The sequence below is a fragment of the Halyomorpha halys genome, unplaced genomic scaffold, assembly GCF_000696795.3.
Source record: "Halyomorpha halys isolate HHAL.00 unplaced genomic scaffold, Hhal_1.1 Scaffold269.1, whole genome shotgun sequence".
NCBI classification, from domain to species: Eukaryota; Metazoa; Arthropoda; class Insecta; order Hemiptera; family Pentatomidae; genus Halyomorpha; species Halyomorpha halys.
In genome coordinates, this window is record NW_027112099.1 from 791,813 (window position 1) to 817,661 (window position 25,849).

At 30.4% G+C, this 25,849-nt stretch overlaps 1 protein-coding gene and 1 non-coding gene across 4 annotated transcripts in view; both read left to right on the forward strand.

Moving 5' to 3' along the window:
* The window catches only part of rols (rolling pebbles), a 418,725-nt gene that overhangs the window by 24,557 nt on the left and 368,319 nt on the right, over positions 1–25,849 (forward strand). Inside the window, exons 1-2 of one of the 3 annotated variants that reach the window (XM_067050117.1) lie at positions 1,128–1,158; positions 24,726–24,797. The exons of 1 other annotated variant lie outside the window; for it this stretch is intronic. In XM_067050117.1, the coding sequence (XP_066906218.1) occupies positions 1,143–1,158; positions 24,726–24,797 (88 nt within the window). In that variant the 5' untranslated portion in view covers positions 1,128–1,142. Of the gene's footprint in view, positions 1–1,127; positions 1,159–24,725; positions 24,798–25,849 lie in introns of those variants that run through there. One more of the 3 variants, XM_067050119.1, reaches the window with a different exon arrangement.
* TRNAP-AGG (transfer RNA proline (anticodon AGG)) lies at positions 20,353–20,424 on the forward strand. Its single transcript has one exon. It is a non-coding gene; the product is annotated as a tRNA-Pro (tRNA).

Genomic DNA, 25,849 nt, shown 5'->3' on the forward strand with positions numbered 1-25,849 from the left:
TATAACAAATAAAAGAGTGGATAGCTCACTGGTAAGGCACTGCGCTACTTACTCCAAGGACTCAGGTTCCAAACTAGCTGTGGAAGATGTTTATTTTCTGTTTCACAGCACGCGAGTCAGCTCGTGTTGTCCATCCAGCCTCATAAAGTAGGTACCCTTAATTAACTAAAAATTTGGCGGTCGAGCTTGATTCTAACTAATTCACCTCCTTGCACAATCGTCGGTCTAGTAACGGTACTTCCATGCAGTACTGCACCCTAACTATCGGTAAGTTGTAGTTTTACAGATTTAATTTTTTAATATTATGAATAAAATTGTTGGCCGTGATAAAAAAAAAAAAAAAAAAAAAAAAAATTACAATATATATTTACAAAATTATTGAACTACACCAATGGAATTCGACACATGTTTTAATAATACGAATAATAGTAATAAAAGCTTAGGGCACCGGAAGGTTCGATGCCGATACCGCCAATCCCCCTTTATATATATGTCCAGTGATACCCGCCCAAATTCATATCCACGAGGTAATTTTTGACGCTATCTTCCGTCTATGGTTCGGTCATCCCCTCTGACGTTTACCTGTATGTTTAGTGTTTATTAACTTTTTAGGTATTCTTGCGTAACTAAAATCAACAAACCTACACGTCAATCCAATTTGCCGCAATTCTATCTTGGTTCCTAAGTAGCATTTAAATTTCATAGTTTTATTTGTTTTGATATTTGTCATGATGTGTCCCACTACATTTTTCACTAGTCACTATATTTATATTCAGTGTGTTGAAGACGGAAAACTATCGCAATAATATTTTTTTTTTTAATTTTATTTGGTTTAAAGTTCATATTAAAAATTACAATACCAGATCTAATTAAAAAGCAGCTTGTCATATTGTAAAAAGCAACATGAATGACAAATTAATTACAATGAATTTACTCTCCTACCTCTCAACCTTCCTCCTCCCCCCCCACGGCATTAGCAAAAATTGTAATGGAAGGAAACAGTAGATGACGAACTAAACGGAATGATGCCATTTCCTGGGCTACTTTAGTGACACTGCCACTTCTGCTGCTGTTAGAATGTCTTTATTCTTCTATAGTCTCTTCGGATATAATTTGCGATAGTAATAGTCACATTAAAAGTCATGTATGGAACGAAAGGTAACTTTATTTTGAGTATTTCTATTATATCTATAATTAATCTTTAGTGTAACACATTTATAAGAAATGTACATATAAATAAAATATTAAAAAAACAACTCCACAGGAAAAGCAATGTTCTTAATTTATTTTTCTTCTACTTTGAAATTATTATACTGTAAATTCACTTTTATAAATTTGTATTTGCTTTTGTTAGTGTGGCAGTAAAACTGTGAGCAAGGGAGTGGTTAAAAAAATGAAAATATTTTTTGATTTTCTCAAAGACAAAATCAATAGTTTCCTGATTTTAACTCATCTTGTTTAGATTAATACCTCATTGTAGTCCAGTTTTTCTGTTATAATTGATATTCTTCTTGTGTGGTTTTCTCTCATGTTTGCACCAAAACATAGATTAGCTCTGTATCTTATCAAGAGAATTATTTTAACAGAATATCTCAGGAGTATTCTTTTGTATATAAGATCCATATATACATGTATATACCATTTATTTAACCATTTTTTTGAAATATTCGGAACTTCTACTGAGCTAGCTTTCAAATACTATGTAAATGGTGGGGAGGGGGGCTCACGATGTTACATTCGGTGCACAAACTTTAATCAATATTCCAGTAGCAAAAAAAAAGAAAAATGTATCTTAGTCGCCGCTAGAATGATCAGACATGCGAGTCCGCCATATATAATTTTTTTATTTTATTTAATTATCATATTTTCATAATATTGTGTAAATTATATTACTGGTTGTTGTCTAAAACCTATAATTTAAGATGTATTTAAAAACAGATTTTTTTATTTTATTCAAGATAGTTTTTTTTCTCAAATTTTTAACTGTTTTGACTTACTTTTTTTAAATTTTATTTTCTAAATTGCTAAATTTCCTATTTCTTTTATTATTACAATTCATATCTAGGTTAGTTTTAATTACCAACATAAACTTTATCCCATATTTTTCATAAATTAATTTTACTTAAAATCTCTGCATAGTGTTGGTTCAGATTTCATGTATGTGTTTTAAAATTCACTGTGTAATTAATGTTTTCTGATATCTAAATGAACTCAAGTATTTTTCATTTTGAATGTATTATTTTCTATATTGTATTAAAGGTATGATAATTTATTAAAATATTGTTATTTGTTTAAAATTGTTAAAAATCATACGTATAATAAAAGCTATTTTTGATAGATTGTCCTTGAGGATAGCCGAGTTGGGCGAAACAATGGACTTATAAAGAAATATAAATTTTTTGAGACTAAAATTGGAAAAAAAAATGTTTATTTATATATTTTTAATTATATATAATAATCACTAGTCTCAAGATAGTTTAAAGATTATATATAAAGATATATTTCCGGTTATTGTATTATTTCTAGTAAATTACACCAGAGAGGGTTCAGAGAGATTTCCCTCGTCTCGATCCTCAAAAGTGTATGAACAGATCTATACCTAAATTTATTGGATTTGTATTTTGAATAATATATACGTATTTTTTATTTGTTTTGTTTAATACTTACATATTACTTTCATATTTTTACCTCCCTCTTCCTCCCAAAAAAAAAAAAAATAAAATAGATGTTCCTGTTTTTATTAATGAAGATAATCCATACATAAATAAAATTTTTACTTTACTAAACAAATGTCTTGCGTGATATATATATAAAAAAACATATCTATACGCTAGTAAATAAAAATTGAAGTAAGATCTGTACAAGATATTATTGTTTTATAAACATTGTCATTATCCTGGATTTTTTACTAACCGATCATATCATCTCTTATCCGAAATATTATTACAGAGAAATATGGCATGTTGGGCAAAAAATAATTAGAATTATTTTAATTTAAATTTTTGGAAATGAAATATCAATTATTTATTCTTATTTAGGTCATTGGTGGGCTTAATTGACATTCTTATACTCTACTTCCTTTTCCTGGAAGATTTCTTCCAAAGTTGTTCCCATCAAGAAATTTTTCATTTCATCAGAAAACAATGTGGGTCCTAAAAGAGAGTGTATCATTGTTCTGACTGTGTTAAATTACAATTAGAATTATTTTTAATTGTTTATTCATTTTATTTCAATCTAAACTACTTGATGAAAACCTGTAATAGTAATTACTTTACTTTTCTTTATCCATAAAATTGTCTTAAAAAGCAAAATTTAAAAAAAACTGTATTTAATATAAACTGAATTCAACAAACAATGTGAATAAGACTGAATAAGATTTTCCTTCTAGACCTCTGTTCTGCTATCCCTACGTATCCCCAGAACACTAAAGAGACTGGGGACGTCAAACTGACTGGCTCAGTCTCAGGAATGCTCCTATTTTCGTCTTAGTGCCTGCTCCTTCACGAACTGTTGCTAAAATTTTCAAAATGAACATAGGAATATTTAAAAAATAAATCATTCATTTAAATTTTGTAATATTTATCAACAAACATATTAGGATAACCACTAAATTTTTTGCATGCTCAGAAGGAAGAATAAAAAAATATGGGATGAAAGTGAAATTATTTGGCTCGACTGGTATACCACGAGTGCCAATGAACACAACCACTTGAGCCAAATATGAACTGGTTGAATGAACCTTTGTTTTAGAACGGCTGGGGCACAGTACTTGAACAGTTGTTTTTGTAAGTTCTTGGAGTTTAGTGCTCAGTGGATATATCTTGATATTTCTCCGTCATGTCTGTCATTAAGTGGAACAGAGGTGAATCAATTGATTTCTGTTGGTTTGTTGTCAATATTTAGGTTATGTCATTAACTGGTGGGCTATGAGGTACATGTTATTAAATTTACCAACATTTTTTGGACTTTCCACTCACAGTAAAATTAAAAAAAAAAATCTTTTAAACAAGAATTAAATATCAAATTAACCGTTTATGGTTTTAGGCACAGTTCCAAGCTAAATGCAATAGAAATAAATAATATTACTACAAAAGTTAATAAATAAATACGTACTGGAACGAGGGACTGTTTCAGTTGTCAGCTCGTCAGTATTAGTTAAGACAAAAACGAAAAAAATTTTTAAAAATATCCCATTGCTTGTTCCAATAATTTGATTTTTAAAAGAAATTATAAGAAATCGGAATTAGAAATTAATTGTGATGCGTTTTACATGTCAGGACACAGTTCAGGACTATGGAGAAAAGCCATTGTTTCTTTTTAATGCCTATTTATTTCAACCTTTAAATTACTATCTTATTTTGTCAAAAAAATCCATTTTGTAACTTAAAACAAAACTACAATCAACTGATTGTGATGTGTGGCCTTATTGAAAACTGAAATGTTTTAGAGGTTCTTTTCTTCTAATCTTACTTTTGTTAAATATAATTTTGATTGATTGTTTAAGCAATTAATCCATATTATTTCATACTGTGTACTATACACCCTGCTGTACTTCCATAATTTCATGAAGATTCAAATTTTAGTTATTAAATTATGCAATATTTCCTAATTGACATTTTCCGACCCTTAGTTTTTTAAAGTTTAATGCCAGTTGAGATAAAATTAAAAATAATATTATTTTTTACACCATTTATTCAGAACTTTCAATTAATCAGGAAACAAACATTGAATTCACAATAATATCTGGTGTGATGGAAAAACTAATTGAAGTTAACATACAGAAAATTGAAATTTTTAACAACGCCCATTAAACAAAACTGATTGTTACTGATCTTGGAAAGGTAACTCGTACTAAATCAATCACTACTATCGATAGTTGTTACCTTTTCGATACGTGAGTCCCACCTTCACTTCTTAAACAGTGTAAGTCTGCCACAGTTTGAAACCCTTTCAGAAGGATGTATTTTATTACTCTCTTTTTACAGACCACCTGGTAAATTACAGTTTTAAATCAAACTCTGTTCAATGAACTTAATTTTGCTTAAATGAAATTATGGCAACCTTAAGGTGTTATTTTCAATTAAATTTACCCTTCCAAATACAAGATAACAAGCAATTACTTCAATTTTCGATGATTGCACCATTTACTTGATTTCTATAAATTTTAAATTTAATGCTCATACATTTATTAGGCATGGAATAGAATACAACCATTTTTATTTTTCCAATATATTGGTGGCATTTAAACAAACTTTCACTCCTTTATTACATTTATAATCTAATTATATTATATCTGGTTATTCGAAGTTTTCGTTGAAATAAGCTACAAACGTAAAAAATACATTAAAATGGCTATGTTAATGAGATATAGTCAAAAAGCGGAGAGTTCTTTTGATCCCTACACTGTCCACATACATAAGCATTGCCACATCTATTGGGGTACGGTGATGAGCTTCCGACTCCATCAAACTATCCTGTTCTTCTGTATCCAATCCTTACAATTCAAAACCCTTCAGTGAACCATTAATGCTCCTTATTATTTCACACATAAAATTAAACATAAAAACCTAGTATTATATTGTTTATAAATTTAGTCCTATCTAAATTTACCTTACCCTTTTAATTTCAAAATCCGTTAACCCATGATTATATGTTCATGATCTTTAATTCCAATATATTCCCGATAACTCTTTAAGGAATAAATCTTTTCCGGAATTCTGAGTTAAATTTGTCATTGCAATGCTACCAATGGTAGCTTTTTAATGTAAAAATAGTCAGTATATATAGTTGTATGCAATAGATATATTTATTACTTCATTGCAGTTGTAAATTTCAAGAAATAACAATTAAAGTTTCTTATCCAGTTTATTTAATTTATTTTATTAACAGTAAAGTGGCTCTTAACTATTCGATACATAAAAAAAAATTACAACAGAAAATTTCATTATCTGTTATCTGTTACACATAGATATCTATTCAATGCATAAATATTTGCATGTGGTATGTTATTTCCTATTAGAATGTACTAGACTGTGAGATTATTAGACTATCGAAAATCGTTAAAAACTGCCAATAACTTATAACAAATAAAGTACTCTTTTCATATTTATGGGTTATCTTCATTAATTGATTCTTTGATAAAAGCAGGACCATTTATTTTATTATTTTATTTTTCGGGAGGAAGAGGGTGGTAATAAGAAGGTAAAAAATATAAAAGTAATATGTAAGTATTATTCAAAATAAATAACAAATGCATTTTCATTATTCAAAATACAAATACAATAAAGTTGTATATAGATCTGTCCATGAATTGAGTGAAGGTAAATCTCTCTGAACCCTCTCTGGTGTAATTTACTAGAAATAATACAATAACCTGAAATATCTTTTTATATGTAATCTTTAAACTATCTAGAGACAAGTAATTATTGTTTAAAATAAACAAATTTTACCCAATTTTAGTCTCAATAAATTTATATTTCTTTATAACTCCACTGTTACGGCCTATTCAGCTATCCTCAAGGACAATCTATCACAAATAGCTTTTGTTATAAATATGATTTTTAACAATTTTAAACAAATAACAATATTATTAATAAATTATCATACCTTTAATACAATATAAAGAAAATACCTGAATCCATTTATATATCAGAAAATATTAATTATACATTGAATTTTAAAACAGACACAAGAAATCTGAACCAACAATATTCAGAGATTTTAAGTAAAATTAATTTATGAAAAATATGGGATAAAGTTCATGTTGATCATTAAAATTAATTTTGATATGAGTTGTAATAATAAAGGAAATAGGAAATTTAGCCGTAATATAGTTGAAATAAATAAATTAAAAGCCTTAATTTAGTCTTAATAAATTAACCGTGATTAAAAGTTTTAAATTTCAATTCAATATGAAGAATTGACAAAATAGGTAATTACTTATACTTAGACATAAGCTAAGGATAACTTCTTAATAAACTTATAAGATTTCCTAATGTTTTAATGTTTCAATTGTGGACTGAAATTAATGACTTAATGAGGCTGCATAAATTCTAAAATTGTTTTAAGGTATGATAATTTATTAATAATATTGTTATTTATTTATTATTGTTAAAAATCATATGTATAATTAAAGCTGTTTGTGATAGATTGTCCTTGAGAATGGCTGAGTTGGCCGAAACGTCGGACTTATAAAGAAATATAAATTGTTTTGAGATTAAAATTAGATAAAATTTATTTATTTAAAGTGAAATATCTCTTTTAAAATTTTTGTTGCTCAGCTTCTCAATCTTATTTCAGCTTATTTTATTTCTAAACCATCTGTGATAATAACAATATTATACAAGGAAATTGAGACTCACTAGTGTTGCTTTAATGGTGAGGCGTTGAAAATTGTTGGACCTTGCTCTCCCACTACTTCCTTTATTGTCACATTGTTAAACGGTGTTCGCCCGGTTGTTCTTCAGGTTACAGTTGGAAAAAGAAGCAATTCTCATTTCCTCTTGCAAATTGCTAACAGGCACTTTACTGCGAACTGCGAAATTAGCATTAATTCATTCAAGTAATATGTCTATTCAATGGTTAACACTTATCTGTGGGTTGTAATTTATTTATCTGAATTTCTTGTCAATTATTGATTAAGATAATGTTTATTAACATTCAGAGAGTGCGGTAGCCACTGGGTAAAGCGCATAGTTACTAATTCTTAAGGACCCGAGTTCAAATCAGGCTGGGCAGAAAATTGTTGTTGTTGTTGATTGTTGCTTAAAGGCGTAAAACCCTCTGGTCATCAACCCATCATGATTAAAGTAAAAAAAAAGATAAAAAAAAATAAATAATTATAAAAATAAAAAACATAAAAAAAATAAGAATCGAAGAGGAGTTATAATTTATAAAGAAGGCGATGTGCTTTTAAAAATTCAAACACTAGTGTAATTTTAGCTTCCTCATCTGCGAGAGCTTCTGATAAATTTGGGGTCAGTCCTATCCTGTTTATTGTTGGCAAATAGTGAGTACATTCTTCAAAAATATGTCTAATCGCAAGAATGGACTGAACATATTTGCACGTTTTCTGATCAGGTGAGAGTGCGTGAGGAGAGTATGACCTATTCTCAAGCGGGCCAGAGCAACCTCCTCCCTGCGGCTGTGGCGGCAAGATGTTGACCATGGTTTTACTGATCGTTTTATTTCTTTTAATTAACTCAGAGAGCTTTCATCCCACTTGGCCTGCCATTTTTCTAGTATTTAGATATTTATTAGAAAATTGTTTTCTAATACAATGTAGCCGTGAGTCAACTCCTGTGGGTTCTGGAGCCCTTCTGGGGTTCACCCAGTCTCTTAAATTGGGTACACTTAATTGGGTAAAAATCTGACGGTCCAGCTTGATTCTGACCAGATCACCTCCTTGCACAACCGTCAGTACTTCTTTACAAAGTACTGAATCCCTGACCCTTCATGGATTGTAGCGGTACAGATTTAAATTTATGTATCATTCACTTACAGAGATTTATATTTAACTTTGTTAAATAATATAGTAATAAAAACTGTTAAGTACATGAATACAATTTTTAGTTATTAATGGTTTTTAATAAATAAATATTGTATTCATGACAACTAATTATTGGCCAGTTGTTTTTAACTGTTCTTAAGCTGTTTTTAATTATTCTTGACAGTAAAAATGGTACCTCGCTAATAAAGTTGCCATGAGAAACCATCCCTGAAGGACTGGGATCGCATGGAGTCCTACCTCGTTCTGCTTTCTTGCAGGTCGGCTGCACCGTTAACGGTGACTCACGCAAGCTCTAACGCAGTCCTTCACTTGCTTTCTCTCTTCAATTGCATCCAGCAAACTAGAGGTGGATTCAACCAAATATTAAATTATGATATAATGGTATTATCATTTTTTTTATTTTTAGATTCCTAATTAGCCGGCGTCTCGTCAAGTAAATATAATTGAGTTACCCATATAAAATATATACAATTATACGAGTATTTTATAGAATAGAGTATCTTAACGTAATAGATTTTTTTATTTATCTATACATTTAAAAAAAAAAATTAGTAAACAGATTCCCTTAAAAACGATATATCATTAAATGAGGTGAAATTGTTTTTGTTTTGAGAATTCCCTTTGTCATTTATTTACCAACACTCCTACGAATATATTACAGAAATATCAGTGTACATTTCAACCTTCTATTTCGTAGGAGAAACAAATTTTAGTGACAGCGATTGCTGGAAATATTTTTTTATTCCTGTAACAATCTCACCCTACCATGTAAAATATGAAAATTTTATTTTAGTTATATATTTTGGATGTCCATTAGTCGAGAAAGTTAGAAATATATTGTTCATTTGGTTTAGTAGTGAAAACATTTAGTAATGAACTATAAATTTTTATAAAAAAGTCATTAGTTCTAAGGTTTAATATCTTACCTCAATTTTCGTAAACGTTTGGAGTTTATTTGAATATTAAAAAATTTCACAATTTTCAAAGTTCTATACAATATCTATACAACGTCTGTGCAAAATTTGAAGAAAGCTGAGATAGTGTGTTGTATATGTGTCAAAAGTGTTGAGTTGACGCCAAATGCAACAGAGGCTTTCTGAATTGGTTTATTGTGTTATATATATAAATTAAATTGGTTATTGTGGCATGTCAGAAATATTGTCGTTAGTCGGAAATATATAGGAAAAACTATATAAAAACCGGAAATCCTAATTTAAAAAAATTATCATCTTTTTTCCAGAGCCCTAAGATGCCTGCATAAAATTTCAGAAACAACAAATACATTTATTTTGTAGTAAAGAAGGAACCTCGTTCATCTAGTGCTTTTCCCACATCATAGATGATAAATTTAAAGTTACAGTTATTCCACAGATAATATTTGTGGGAACGTTGAATTATTATTCGAGATGTATAATCTTATCAAGTGTTGACATAATTATAGCTTGTATCTGATTGTCATTACTAGCTGTTTTTGAATTAACACTTGCGAAACCACGTGGATGTGGGTCGGAAAGTTAAAATTAGCGAGCTGGAATTAGAAAGTGTCATTGAAAAAACGTTTAGAAATATTCATCTAGATATTCAGGGTCTTACTCAGTATTTGATTAATAATTATGGTATTTGCTAACTTTTGCGTATCTAATTCTCTGGGATATTAATGATGTATGGCACCAATCGTTTGTCCTATGTATTATCCTCATTTCATTAGTTTTTATTTGTATTGCTTTTGTAATGAATTCATCCATTACTTCTTGATTGGTGGAAAGACGCGTTATTAGAAGGATTAATTTCTTCCAGAACGGAATTAATAGGTTGGAAGTTTCTAATAACAATAATGTTAATAAATTAAGTTATGTATTAAAATTTTTCAGTTAAGGTTTTAAATAAATATGTTTTTGAATTAACATTTCCTTGAAAACAAATTTTTTCTTGATGAATATTAAAGGTTCAATTCAGCTCCAAAGGTTACAGTAAAAAATTTCTATATTATAATTTTCAATATTTCTTATTTCTAGTACTGTTTATTTAAAAAATAAAAATTATATTTCCTGTTAAGTAAAAAAAAAAAAAAAAAAAAAAAAAAAACTAGCAAGTTTTCTTATTCAAATGCGAAATAGTTATAAGTATTACCCTAGTTTATTATTTCCAAATTTCTATGTATACAAACATATTTGTATCGATTTTGCATTTTTGATTTAAAAACTTTTAAATTTTATCCAAATCTTCACAAATGGTCCAGGTTGGCGTATAAAGTCTCTAACAGGTCACAACTTAAAAAACAAAACAAAAAAACACTGATGATAATATCGAGTACCGAAGATCTTGGAGTGACATGTATTTTCGGTTCAAAACATAAAAAATAATCTGTCCCGTATTCTTGAGTTATCGTATAGTAAAGGACAGAAAAAGACACACATTCTCACGATTTCATATTTATTTATAAAAATTCTTCCTGGATTGCATTAGTATACCACAGTGAGTATACAACCGATAAAAATTGTATAATCGAAACCATAGTATTGCGTCTCACATTTTACAATAAACAGCACAGAGAACATAATAATTCTATAGAATACATCCAATTCCAAATTCCTGGAAATCTCCCTCCATCTACCCTTCCTCTAGTTCTGACGTATCCCCACCTTCTCATACTGCTCATTAATATCTCCTTATGCTAGAAATAGGATCATTCTAGTGTCTAGATTCTAGAGGGGTAGGCGAGTAGAGTTGTTGGAAGACATTCTAGGTGACAACTTGTATACAGCGGACTGTTGATAGTAGTTATATACCTAGTCACAGACATAATCTCTGTAACTTCTACCCTTCATATGGCTATTATTTATTAATAATAATACTGTTTTGTTAAAATATTATAAACTATTATTATAACAATCGTGCTGTAAGAGACTTGAGACAGCCAACATACCATTGCAGACACTCGATACAATTTTAGACCAGCTATTCAAATAATCCAATGATTGTCTATTTTAGTATCCAGAAGTTTTCTATTTCTGGAACCTGGTAACTTCTTCTGTCTTGATGTCTGTCAAAGAGACTGATAGAAAAAAAAACTTTATTATTATTATTCTGCATTCCAACATAATTAAATTAATTATTTAATTCAATTGTGGGCCGAAATGAAATAGAATTACTAAAGATTAGAATAATGTTGGAAATAAAAAATATTAAAGTTCCTATTGTTTCTAATTTTATATTCTTCATTCTCTGCTTTCATCCTATATTATTTATGTACTATTTTTATTAAACTAATAAATATTAATTAAATAAATCAAATTGTATCTTTTATAGTCTCAGCACTTTTTATTACATCAATAGTCCAACGTTTCGACCATTTCGGCCATCCTCAAGGACAATCTTCCATATAAATTCTCACCTCACATGAAAATTTAAAAATTGTTTTGCAGGCTATTCTGCCCCAGCCCATTAATTATAAGTCAAACACCCTATTTTTTTTTTTTAAATTCATAAATATTTAAAACTTTTAATTTTCAATTTATCCACAATATCACTACCATATAAACAAACTTGTTGTACAGATAAAGAGTTTATTTATATGGTAGTGATAGTGTGGATAAATTGAAAATTAAAGGATTTAAATATTTATGAATTTTTAAAACAATAGGGTGTGTTGGACTATTGATGTAATAAAAAGTGTCAAGACTATAAAAGGATACAATTTGATTTATTTAATAAATAATTACCAGTCTCAAAAAATTGAAAAAAATTATATTATTTCAAAGAAAGAAGCAAACCTTTATTATGAAGGCCATTTTTTGAATTGTTAATAAAATCAAAGGGTTAAGAAAACAATTGTATTTATGTTTTTTGAGATATTAATTCAAATGCCAAAAATTTGTTTTTATCTACTGCCATCGATATAAGGTTCATTTAACATAGTTATAGTAATATATCTAAGTAGTGTAGGTAACAATTATTGAAAATGTTTCATAAACACTTAAGAATTAATTAAATTGTTAATGTAGAATAATGTCCCTTTTAAAAGTGAAAACCACCAGAAATCTGGGACTGTCTTGTTAAATAGAATAAAATGTTGATCCATGATCGAGCTAGCCTCTTAGCTCAGGTTTGAATTTTTTTCTGTGTGAATTATAATGAAAAATAATCATCATATGTTCCAAAAGTAAGTCTTTCTTGCAAGCAAGTTGTTTTAAATCTGGAATACCTAGTAGAAGTGCACCGGTTAAAATTAAACAGCCAAGATTCCGATACTTGTTTTCTTTTCCACTATAATGTTATGAATTATTAATGGTAAAAAAATATTCCACCAATCACCACTTAGAGATTTCATGGTTGAGTAGATTTTTCCAAAATATTTTAAATTTTTTCATAAATTCTTGTCCATGGTTGAAAGAAAGAAATTTTCAACTTCTGAGAACAGAAGTCATTAATTCATATAAAATCTAATTTTAGTCATACTAATGGAGGAATTGTATGTATTTCAGCCATCTGGGAAATGTTTGACACTTTTTGGGTACTCAATAAGCGGGATACTTCTCAAAAATAAATGATGTTGGCAAAAGTGGGGGTTTCTTTGTTACTTGTGGCAGTTCGCTAGAATAATCACTTACACAAAATAGCGCAAATTTAAGAGTAAGTAGCGTACTTGGTAATACCAGAAAATTAAGAGATTATGAAAACCGCAGAAATAGCTCTCGGGAACACAAATAAAAGCGATTATGAAAATATAATCAGTACGGTTTCAAATTCTTTATCAAAATTTTCTACTAATTAACTAAATGAAGTCTGCCGTCACAGAGGGATAAAGGGAGGAGGAAACGAAATTTACAGATCCGTGCACTCGAGGAACCAAATCTATAATCAATAAAATAACTTATTTTTCCCCACAACCTACTGATACTGTTACTGGTATTTGGTGGGGGGAACAAGTCCGACAAGTGGGCCTAATGGTCCTTTTTGCCAACCTCTGACGGCTGAGTTGCGTGCAAGATTCATTCCCCAAGTGGGAATCGAACCCACAACGTTCCGAACCGAGTGCACTGGGACCTGCGACCCAACTCGCACAGCCGTAACGTCCCTTCCCATAACCTTATGAAGTCTAACTTATAAATAAAAATATAAAGTATTCATAATAGGACCTAATCGTTATGTTGATATAATTAACAAAAATAAAACAATTGAAACATTGAATGAGATGTATCCGCAGTATTAACAGAAACATCGTTAAAAATTTAAAATAATAATAATAAACAAAATAATTCATGGAAAGAGTGAAAAAGAAAGAAATCGTGGAATAAATTCGGTTCCGTGCCCATTTATCAAATGTTGTTAAATTAGTGTTGGGGCATAATTGATACTGTACTATTTGAATTCTATATTCCACACCAATTTCACCAAATTTCATCCACTACTTTCGCTCAAACGTGCATACATTTTTTTTTTTGTTTATACCTATTTTATATTTAGTAAATTTCTGGTTCCATTTACTCAGAATTTTTATAAACTTATGCAATCATTATATAAATTTGGTATCAATTTAATCAAAATAGGTCAGCTACGAATGTGCGAATAAATTTTCTTGTCTAATTTGTTCAAAATTATAAGAAACTTGGGGATTTTAGTGAATTAGATCAACTGCATTCACTTGCGCATACGCAAATGTATTTTCCTTGCCATACCTGTATTTTGAAAATATACAATAAATTGATTTTGCCTAATATAGATTTTATTTGTATTTATTTATTTGTATTTCACTCAATTATTATTTTGTTATTTAATTATTAGTTTTATCTCCAGAAAATAGTTGATATTGTACTTTTCTAGCTTATAAATCATAGTAGCCTCCACTGCGCTCTAATATGAAAAGTTTTACTAAAAGAAAATTTTGTTTATGTTTATCATTTCTTTAAGATTTTGGAACCAACCGATAGATGTTATCATTTCCTCGATATGCCTATATTTACAAGATTAATATTGTATCCCAGAAAAATATTAGGTCTTGAATTCTTAAAACACTTGTTTTCGAAATCAACAACCTCATTATGGAAAACGGTAATAAAATAATTTCATTCAGCTAGATCAGTCTTATGACTCAAAGCGGTACCAGTTTTTTCAGATCACCAAAGGCAGTGGACATTCCATGATGATCCTTGAAACTCGTCATTATCGTCTGGTATCTAATAAATATTAAATGTTCATACGCCTAGATTCCGGCTATTTCTAAAGATTCTAGTTAAAATTTGTTAAAGTTATGAAAATATGATAGTTGGGAACTCCTTATTACTAAATTCACATATTAAAATAATTTCCAATTCGATCTTTCAAACCCGTTGCCTGTTTTTAATTTTTACTAAGCATACAATCTTAGTTTAATGAATGTACAAACCACAACTTGTTAGTAATGCATTAAACTTCAATTTACCTAGCATTTAGCATTGCTAATTTTTTTTGGCTGTTTTCCTATTAGTGAGAAATTCGATTATTTGGAAAAACTACTGATTGATGTCTGTCGTGGAGGGTGAAGAAGGAGGAACTTCGGAAACCCGCACCTGTGCACTACTTTTCTTGTCTTTCTTCTTGTTCTTCTCAGGGGCCGACTTCTTTGGAATTTTCGGCTTCGGTGGAAACAGTTCGTTGTATATATCTATAAATTCTTGGGCATTTGCCCTTGAACCTCCACCTGAGAACTCGTTCACAATCTCCTGGATGAGCAAGAAATCTATTTTCCCGACCGCCATCAGAGCATCTTTGAAATCATCAGCCTTGACTCTTTTTAAATTTCTAGGTGGCAAATTTTCACGTATTATACTTATCACCATATCTTTCTTTGACTTTTTCTTCTTGTAAAGGAAGTTAAACCTCTTCACCAATTTTTGCTTGTACGTGTCAATCTTGGGAAGTTTTATCTTTCTCACCCCACCAGATGTTATTACCAATTCACTTCTGTTAAACGAACTCCATTTTTCTCTAAAATAAACCTGTGGCATAGTCATATTCTCCAGATACAGTTTCTTGTGTATCTCCAGTTTGGGAAATTCGAATAAATAGTCAAGCATGGTTGTCAAGACACTATCAGGGATGGGATTGAAGTTTAGGACCATTTCTTTGATGGAATTGGATCTAGCGAATAATGAGATGATGGGTAAAAGTTCTTCTTCTGTGCTGAAGAGGTTGAAGCTGATGTCAATATATCTGAGGCTATCGGACAACGACAAAATAGATTCGAAATTGGCGGCAGTTTCTGCTCCTGTGAGTGTGCAGTTGGCCATGAGTAACTCCTCCAAAGGAGCTGATTTCTTCATGATCCCTCCTAAAAATTTCTTAATACTGCTGTGACTTGCCAGGCGGTTCCTGCCAATATTGAGCTTTGTCAGAAGTATCTGTTGTTTACCATATGCATGTCCAAACTTTTCCAGGCCAACCGGGGTGATCTGAGTATCAAAGAGATTCAAAATCCTCAGCGAAGCGCAAAGCGGTAAATATTTAACGATTACAATTAAACCTTCATCACCAATAGGATTGTGGCTGAGGTCTAATTCATGTAGAACATATGCGTTTCCTAGCCTGGGGCAAAGGATTTTGAGTTGTTCATCCATTATATGGCAGTTTCTAAGCCGCACTAACTTGATGCCCCCGAAAACTTTCTCATTTTCGACAATGTGGTAAATTAAATCGTAGATGACATCGATATCTGTCATCTCGACCGATGTTATTCCTTCCAGGAATTGCCCTTGAACACAGTATTCAACAAAAGGCTTTTCGTAATACTTCATCCTCCACGCTCCTTCGGGCAGGTGTTCGATAAACTCCCTTACGTACAGATTTCCAGTCAACGCTATTCCCTCTCCATATTTTTCTTCTTCCGTAACGGCAGTTGTAAATGGTTTAAATCTTAGATTTTTCAGTTTGAATATTTTTTCACCTTTATCATAACCCCAGTTAACTTTACTTTTTTTGGTGGGTCTTTTCACAAAGTTTTCATCCTCTTCAACTATTTCTTCCTCTGATAATACATCCAGTTCCGCTCGTTCTAATTTAGCTTCTTCCATCATAAAAACTTTTAATAATTAAAGCATTTGTTTGTTCTGGAAAATGAAGGATGTCATCAATTGCTGTTGATGATAAAATAAAACTCTTACATTCTTCAAGAAATGTAATTTTGATAAATTTTGAAATTAGTTTATCAGTTTTGTTACGTACGTTATGAAATCATATGTTCTATCAAAATAAAGACGTCAATTTACCTAATCAAGTGATATTTTATAGTCACCTTCGTAATTTGAAGATATAAAATCTTATGTTCAGTCCACAGGTCTGAGGTTTTAGGTTATGTGGGGAATAAGATAAGGATACCACTTTGATTGGATGAAAGACCCAGGAAATTACAAACATTAAGGCCACCTAGACAGAAAATGAGCCAACAAGAGCTGATTGGAGGTTTAATCCCCGACTGTTTTGACCTGTAGCGATACCAAGGACCTCTGGCCTGTCTTTACTGAGTTACTAGCCATCGACTAGACATGTCCAGCTATGCAAGCAGGGAGCCGAGCGTGGTATTGGAGCCTGTCGTTTTGTCTTTAAGAGGTACAATTTGTTTTTGCTTTGAGCCACATGTCCCGCCCATCTTAAAAGCTCAATGCCTTCATATCTTGAAATATTGACCGTCTAGTTTCTGCAAGTAGTTCACTGTTAATTCTCCTTCTCTCACTAAGCACGCTATGCTCCATTAAGGAAATCCCAAAGCAGCAGCAATTATTTTCTTTGGTCAACTCTCCGGATATTGTCAGGGTGGGCTGCAAGTTTAGACCTCTCTGTTCTGTCTAAATAATTCATGCATCCATTGCTCTTGCTTCAGAATTTCCAGAAGTATACAGTTAGGGGCCTATTCTCAGAGCTTGGCAGAGCTCTCCCTTAGTTTTTCTCCCAAAGAAAGACATGACATGGAATTCACAAACTCCTCAAGGAAAGGAGCTTGTTTCTTATCATATTTGGCCTGAGTTTGATGAGGCGCTCGTAATCGTTTAAAGAAACTTCCTCAATCAAAGTTAGAGGATTATTTTTTGTTTTTCTTTATCCATAGGGATATTTTTTGTTTCTATTCTTCTTAAAATGTTTTGATAATTTTTATTTCCTTAACTTACTGTTTTCAAGGTCCTGTAAGACTCTTTCATTTATTTTCCTCCTCCCCCTTCTTTCTTTCTCTTTTTTTACTCTCCTTCTTTCATTCCATCTCAGCGGACATGTGATTTTCTTACCTGGGATGATCAGATCTCTCTCACCTCACAGTTTATTCCTACACACTTAAAACCACTTTGACATGCGGATGAGCAATGATTAGCTTAACGTTAATATATGGTGCCCGGTTATGTTCAGTCTACAGGCCTGAGATTTTAGCTTTCGAGAAAAATGCGATAGGGAGTCACTTTAATTGAGTGAAAGACCTAGGGAATTATAAACCATGAATACAAAATTATTAGTGCCACCTAGACAGAAAAAGAGCCAATCAGAGCTGATTGGAGGGATAATCCCTGACTGTTTAAACCTGTAGAGATACCAAGGACCTCTGGCCTGTCTTTACTGAGTTACTAGCCATCGACTAGACATGTCCAGCTATGCAAGCAGGGAGCCGAGCGTGGTACTGGAGCCTGTCCCGCCCATCTTAAGCTCAATGCCTTCATATCTTGAAATATTGACCGTCCAGTTTCTGCAAGTAGTTCACTGTTAATTCTTCTCCTCCATGTTTTAATGCTCTGATCCCAGATCGCTCCTGAAATTGTAGGGAGGACTCTCCGTTTTAATCTTTCGATTCTGTTCTAGAGTGTCTGTTTGACCCCAGGTCTCCCAACCGTATATGAGAGCTGGCTTTAACGTGGCATTGTACACCCTTAGTTTCAGATTTGTAGACATTTTCAGGATTTCAGTATTTTTGACAGAGAGAATAAGGCTCTGTTCGGGTTTGTTATGCGCTGGTCTATCTCAGTCCGTTGATCATTTATTTATGTTATTGCGGAGCCGAGTTATTTAAAACTGTCGGAAACGATTTGCCGTCCATGCAGACCATTTCGTCATGGTGAATTTTTCGGCTTACAATCGTATATTTTGTTTTATCTTCATTTACTTGCAAGCCGACTTCCTCTGCTTCTCTTAATAGAGTATTTGCGAGTCTTTGCATGTTATCTTGGACTGGGGTTATTTTCCTCAACGTCATGATGAGGGACCATTAGTCCAGCTTTAGTTATGGGGTCATATATATACAGGTTTCATTTTGAGTATGAAGGAAATCCTCAGTTTTTTAATATTTTTGCTTAGAGTGCTGTTCTGCGTTTCATGTTTGTTTAAGAAAGAAATACTTTCTGCTGGTGGTATAAATGGAGATGTGGAAAACATATTCTTTTCAGAGCTCAATATAACTTTGCAAAAACAAAAAGTACGACGGTTACAGTTTAATAAAGTATGATAGCAAACCGCAAACTCAATTATCTCTGAGTGTTAAATCATTAGACATTTTGACTTTCGGTACTACATTTACTCAAAAGTATTCTTTATAGTCACAATACCCTAATAATTATTTCCTGACCATATTGTTTTGCCCATATTGAAGGCGTCCATGGTTTAAATATTCCTAAGAGCGTGAATAAAAAATTCGGCAAATTAGTATACGATGATTAATGATTTAAAATACTTATATTATGAAATCAGTAAACAACAAATATTAAATTTATTTTCAATATTCAACGTATCTTGAAACTTGAAATTTAAAAATTTGAGAGGGTTATTATGATTGTTATGATTTGTTTTATAAATTAAAAATTTCCATCATTAAGACTTATGAAGCAGAACGAAGCTATAATCAAACCTTTTTTTAAATTAATTTTAATTTCTTTTCATTTTTTTGTTAGTAATATTTTAAGAAAGTCTGAAATTCCTCTTTTATATCTCATCCAATCATGGCTGCTTTCATGAAGACTTGTAGCGTTAATCTAAACGTAGGCCATTTATAAATAGTAACTATTTATTAATTGTTTCTTCTGCCGTAACCTTGACCGACTCCTAAAGTTTTTTGTTCAAATTCTCGCTAACGGAGGATTCGATTTTTTTATTTTTTCGAAAATCACAAAAAATTCAGTAACTTCAACCAGACTGATCTGAACTATAAGAAATAGGATTTGTTGACCTTTGCAAGCAAACTAGTAACGGATATATATAATGTTTGAGAGTATATTTTTAATTCAAACAGTAGTTTTAAAAAAGTATTTTTTTCCCTTACAAAGGCATCAAATTTAAGCGACAGGGCTTTGGGTTCTAAGAGTGGAAATTCTGCTTTCCAAAAGCAGTAGTAATTCATGATTTGGGTAAAATGATGAGGATTGGTGATTTTTTAAACAGTAGAAAGTAAATATCCTTAAAAAATCAATATAAAAGAATTATATTTAAGGTTTTAAATAGATAAATATAAATAAATAAGACTAAAAATCAGGCTCTTGTATCAGAGCATGAATGAGATGTAGAAAATATCAAGTTCCTCTTCATCAATTTTTAGATTGTGGAAAGTATATTCTTATCTTTGATTATAATTATATTTTAAGTAGATGAATTTTCCTTCATATAAATCTTAAGACAAAATATAAATACTAAAGAAAACCGAAATTCCAATTCGCACTGTAATTCCATAACTATTGAACGTGAATGAATACGACCAAAGCTAAATAATAACTAATGAAAATAATTCATATTTATACGCGTGAATAGATTTTGGATTAAATTGAAATCGATTTTCAACTATCGATTTATTTATTTTTAATACACCATGACTACAATGTCTAATTGGTTAACCGTGTTTGGCTGGCTCGGTGGTCTAGGGGTATGATTCTCGCTTAGGGTGCGAGAGGTCCCGGGTTCAAATCCCGGCCGAGCCCAAATCAGTTTTTTTACTTGAAACTACATCTGTCTTTAATAGATCTGATAGCGAAGCGTATTTCTTGTTTAAGATTTCCTTTTTTTCAAATCAATCAAAATCCTGTGGTAAATTTTAAACAAGCTATCACTTATTTTTCAAATCCAGTAATATCTTTTGACAACGCTCAGGAATATAACTCAATCTTAATGATGTTTTTTGAGTAAACAATATAAGTGAAAATATAAAAATTCTATATAATTGGCCAATAATTCAATTATTTTTTAAATGCAATTATCATTTTATGGGTAAAAACAAACAATTTAAAAAAAAAAAAATTAAATTTACTTTGCCTTAATTCACTATTAATTTTTTTAATGTTAACTTTTTTTGGACACTGAAATATTCAAATTTGAAACGAAGCGTACTCATCGAGAAATAATTAAAGGTTAATATTTAAAAAATAATAAATAAAATTTTAATTTAATTCTTTTTCAGTTGAGAAAAGGATCAATGAATGCGACTTTTAAGAGTGTTTCGTAACAGAAATTTATCAGTAATACATTCTATTGAGATGATATTATTACTAACAATACTAACCTTATTTTCTTATTCATCTTAAAAAAATACTTGTACGATGTATTAAAAAAAATCCTAGCTCTATTGTGCTTGGTAATCGATAAATATAGTCAGTGAGTGGGTGTTAAGGCCGCCTGGAGGTGAACTGCTTATTGTTGTACATTGTATATTTTTCCTGACACCTACCATTTTATGTTTTCTTCTAGCTAATAACTGCGTAATCAGAGTAGCGCACGAACGTCCTTTTATTTTAACTAACCCATATATGAAATTTATAGTCAATATATGTGGGAAGTATTGTAATGGTGACAAGTTTCTAATTCCACTTTTCGACGGAAATGTACGTTTTGATGTGAGAATCAATGTAAAAATAACTGGTCTTTAATATCAGATATGTTTTATTATTACTGAAAGAGGACACATTCTTACCAGCAATTAAAAAATGGATAAAAATGAACGATAAAAGGATTTGATTATTAATATAAGGATATAAGAGGAAAAATGTTATTTTCTGCTTTAAAAAAACATAGCGACATAATACACGTATTATGTATCTTTACAAAGCCATATGTTTAAGGAAAAATAATATTTAACAAAGAAAATCATAGAATTTAATAGAAAGTCATAGAATGATGGCTCACACACTTGAGTTTTTCCGCTTCGGTAGCCTGATAATCCTTTATGGTCACCACAGTAATTAAATTACTTTTAATTACAATTAACCTATATATTGGCCTTCCAGTTAATATGATAACTCTATTAAATCAGTCTTTGAGTTTTCAATGTTTATTCTACAACAATTGAGCAATGCATGAATGGTTAAGGACAAATTGTAAAATGTTATACTTCTACTATAGTTTCTGTTATGAATTATATGGATTATTTTTTAAATCAAAGTAGGTCAGTAAGTGAAAGTTATGTGATGCGCGCAACGCACCCGATTTTTTATGTTACCCACAATGTTTAGATTTTTAGCACGTTTTTACAATCCGTCTTTTCATATATTTTAAGAGCTATTTTGGATTAGGATTGTTTTTTTTTTGTTGTTGTCAATATCTTTTCCTAGACTTATGGTGTGCACTTTCTTCGTATTTTTATTTTTTTTATAAGTATTTAGTGATTTTTGTTTTGAATATTGGAAATCTACCAAATGAGGAGGAAAACAGGAAATGTTACCGAATATTCATTGTGTCATAGTTCAATTAGTACTCTTTTTTTTTTTATTTACTTTAAAAAAGGAAATAAACGAATATGCCAGTTATATTGACATGCTTATTTAAATTACTGTATTCGCAAAATTATAATTTTTTATTTAAGTTAAAATAAGCAATAAAGATGTACAATTAAGAATTATTTTTTTAAAAATAATTTATTATTGTTATTTACAACTGTATACACATATATACAACAAGTAAGTTTGCTGTAGGTGACATAGTGATATGATACAAACATGTGGAGAATCTACCCACTGATACACCTTCAATAAAAAAAAAGAAAAAAATTTAAAACTTCAAGTTCGAATTTATGTCTGGACAGTTTAACAAAGATCAGTATAGTGCACAATAGCATCCGATCCAGATAAATTAACGATAAGCCTTATAGGCATTAATAAACTTTTGCACTTCATGGAAAATGTTATAGTTAATATTTTTATTTTTCAAATAAACTCTTAAATGTCTAATATCTGCAACGTTTAAGGAAATAAATAATAAAAGCTGAAGTAATATTTCATAAGATATTAATGTATAAAAGAGAATGAATTAAACTTTTGTATCAAATACTCTAATAAAAAAGGCTAATAAAAGTTAATTATCTTTAAATATATATCATAAACATTGACATACTAGTGTTTAATATTCATACTCAGACTGGTGAATTTTTAACCAAATTTTCCTTCCTACACTTGTGAAGAGAAGCGTAAAGGGCAAGGAGATCACTGAACTGGCCCTGCCTTCTAAACTTTGTGACGTTTTACAAATGAGTAAAATAATTATTAATATTGGAGAATTATTATAGAGTTGGTAACGATTCGTTAATATTTAGTTTTTCAATTACAATCAATTCTATTTGATCAACTTGAAGATAAATAAAATACATACGAATGTATATGTTTCAAAAGATTGACTAGGAACTGTGTGGTATTGATATCAGGGGATGACAATCTTTAATAGCGGTCGGTATTAATAAAAGTTAAATCCTTGATTAATATGAATTTCATTATTTTTAATAATTACTCTTATGTGGTAAAATACAAAGGACTTGCAAGCAAATATACAGGGCATATAGGGCAAGCAAATATAATGTGTGTGTGGGTGCGTGTGAGCGTGCGTGCGGTATGTGTGTTTATGTTTAGCAGCAGAAAGCATAACTGATAATTTATTTTTTATTGTTGGTTACAAAAGCTTTGTAATGTCAGGAAAAAATAATGAATATACTCTGAAAAATTAGATTTCTATTTTTTATTTAGCTACCTCAAAAGAAATTTCAATGAAAAATGAATATACTATTCTGGATTTTCTTTTTTAGGAAGTTTGATTATATTCATTTTCATAAATTGTTGAGGTTAAAAAACTTCCAAAGATGAATATAATCTATTATATATTTTTCTTCATTGTTGTACAACGTTTCGAGATAATTGTCCCATATTTTAATAATTAATAATCATATCATCCATATATCATGGTTGAGAGAGATGAATACACCAGTAGGGAAGCAAAATGAATAAAATAATTCTAAAACCATTTTCAACCATGATTTATGGATGACATGATGTCAATAATGAAATTGATAATATGACAAGTATCGGGTAAATGTAATTACAAGAATTACAAATAAACATATATGGGATGGATAAAATTGTTGATAAAAATAACTTATTTTTAGGACATTAATGGTGCATAAATATGGGACAATTGTCCCGACACGTTGTACAACTATGAAGAAAATTTTGAATAGATTATATTCATTTTTAATTATGAGAAATAGTTGACCGTGGATGATAAATGAGGAGAAGATGGTTGGGGGTGCGGTCAATGAAACTCTAGAAACTCTAGCCGAAACGTTGGCACATTAAAATAAGTTAATCATACTTATTTATGTTTTTCATTGACCGCACCCCCAACCATCTTCTCCTCATATATTCATTTTTGGAAGTTTTTTAATCTCAACAATTTATGAAAATGAATATATTATATTCATATTGCAGTACGATATAACTACATGATACGATAGTATTATAGTACTCTGCTATATTACTGTAGTATACAAGTTGTTAGACTATATTCAGTATGTTTCCAGATTTTACAAATTTTTAACTAAACTACAAAAAAAAAATCAGCTAAATGTTTGACGTTAAATTTTTTCTAAAGTTGTTCAATTCATGACATGATTTAATTCGAGTCTTGGACATAGATTTAGTTCAGAGTATTAACCAAATGAATAAATTCAAAATTTAAATAAATTATTATTAATGATTTTTGTTCCTTTTATGTTGATGGAAGAGTTTTCGTTTGCTAGCTTTATCTTTGAATTGTTATTTTGCTCAACTTTACCAGGTAGTAATGTAAATTTCATACCCATTATAATTTGAAAATTAATCACCTATATTGAAAGTGTTGACTCATCAATCCTTCAAAATATAACGAACAAAATTTTATTTATCAAATCAGTTGTACCAAAACTATTATGCAATATTAACCTGACCAATCGGATCTTGATTAACTTGGACATTACGCCATGTTGCAGGGGATGGAGTCTCTAAGAACATGACTCGGCATGAAGACAGCATCTCCCTTCTAGAACAGGATTTTGATGAAGGTATTAAATTAATCTTTTGTTCCAAATTTTCCAAGGTCCAAATTTTAACACTCTTATCAAATTCCGAAGAGTCTAGTTATTTTTTCAGAATATGAACGTTACACCATTGCTACCAGTTGTCGACTGAACGTCCCTCACTAAAACTTCGTGAATGTCCCCAAACAATATTACATCGTGGAATAGGACGAACATTGGAAACGATGCGGTTATTTCCTCTCTGTCGGCGAGCCTTCCCCTCAGTTTATTCATAGCGACTTCCGTTCTATCTGTGGAACACGGCTGGGGGTCTCTCGACCTCTGAATATTTTTTTTCATCCGACGCACAGTGGTGCCAAGATCAAAATTTTGGGCAATGTTAAAAATAAAAATAAAATTTGCTATTCTTAAGTTTTGTGAGATGGTGAATTTGAAACAAATTCAAAAGTGCAATTATTTCAGGAATTTATACCATTATTAGTTTTTTATGACAAAAAACCTGTACTGTCGCTATATCTGGTCAAATAAAGTTAAACATTGTAACAAAGTAGGCAATATTAGTTTAATAATAATTGCTTTATCAATTGTAATAGTAGTGTAGAAAATAAAATTGTTATGTTTGGTGATCTAGTTTAACAGTCGCACTCAGCTTGAGTATAAAGGCTTGCCTAACAGCTTGAGAAAATACAAAAAAGTAATTTTTAAAAAAATGTGTGGTTTAGGATTTTTTTTCTAATGATATCGACTTGATGCTAGGTATATAGGAATAGAATAGGAATCTTTGAAAGTGAAAAATTCATAGTAGAACGAGAAATAAAATGTTCCCACACTTACAAACTTATTCACACTTCATTGAAAAATGAATAAATGAGAAATTCATATATATTTTCCTCTATAAAATATTGGAACTATAATTGATTATAACAGACGCAACTTAATGATAGTAAATACGTTTATCGATATAAAAGGCATCGCAGCCTTTTATGGTTTTGTCCGATTTAATTCCTATCATAATGACTCATTGGTTCCGACATTTCAGATAATTGCACTTTTATTGTACCTTTCACTCGCTGCTC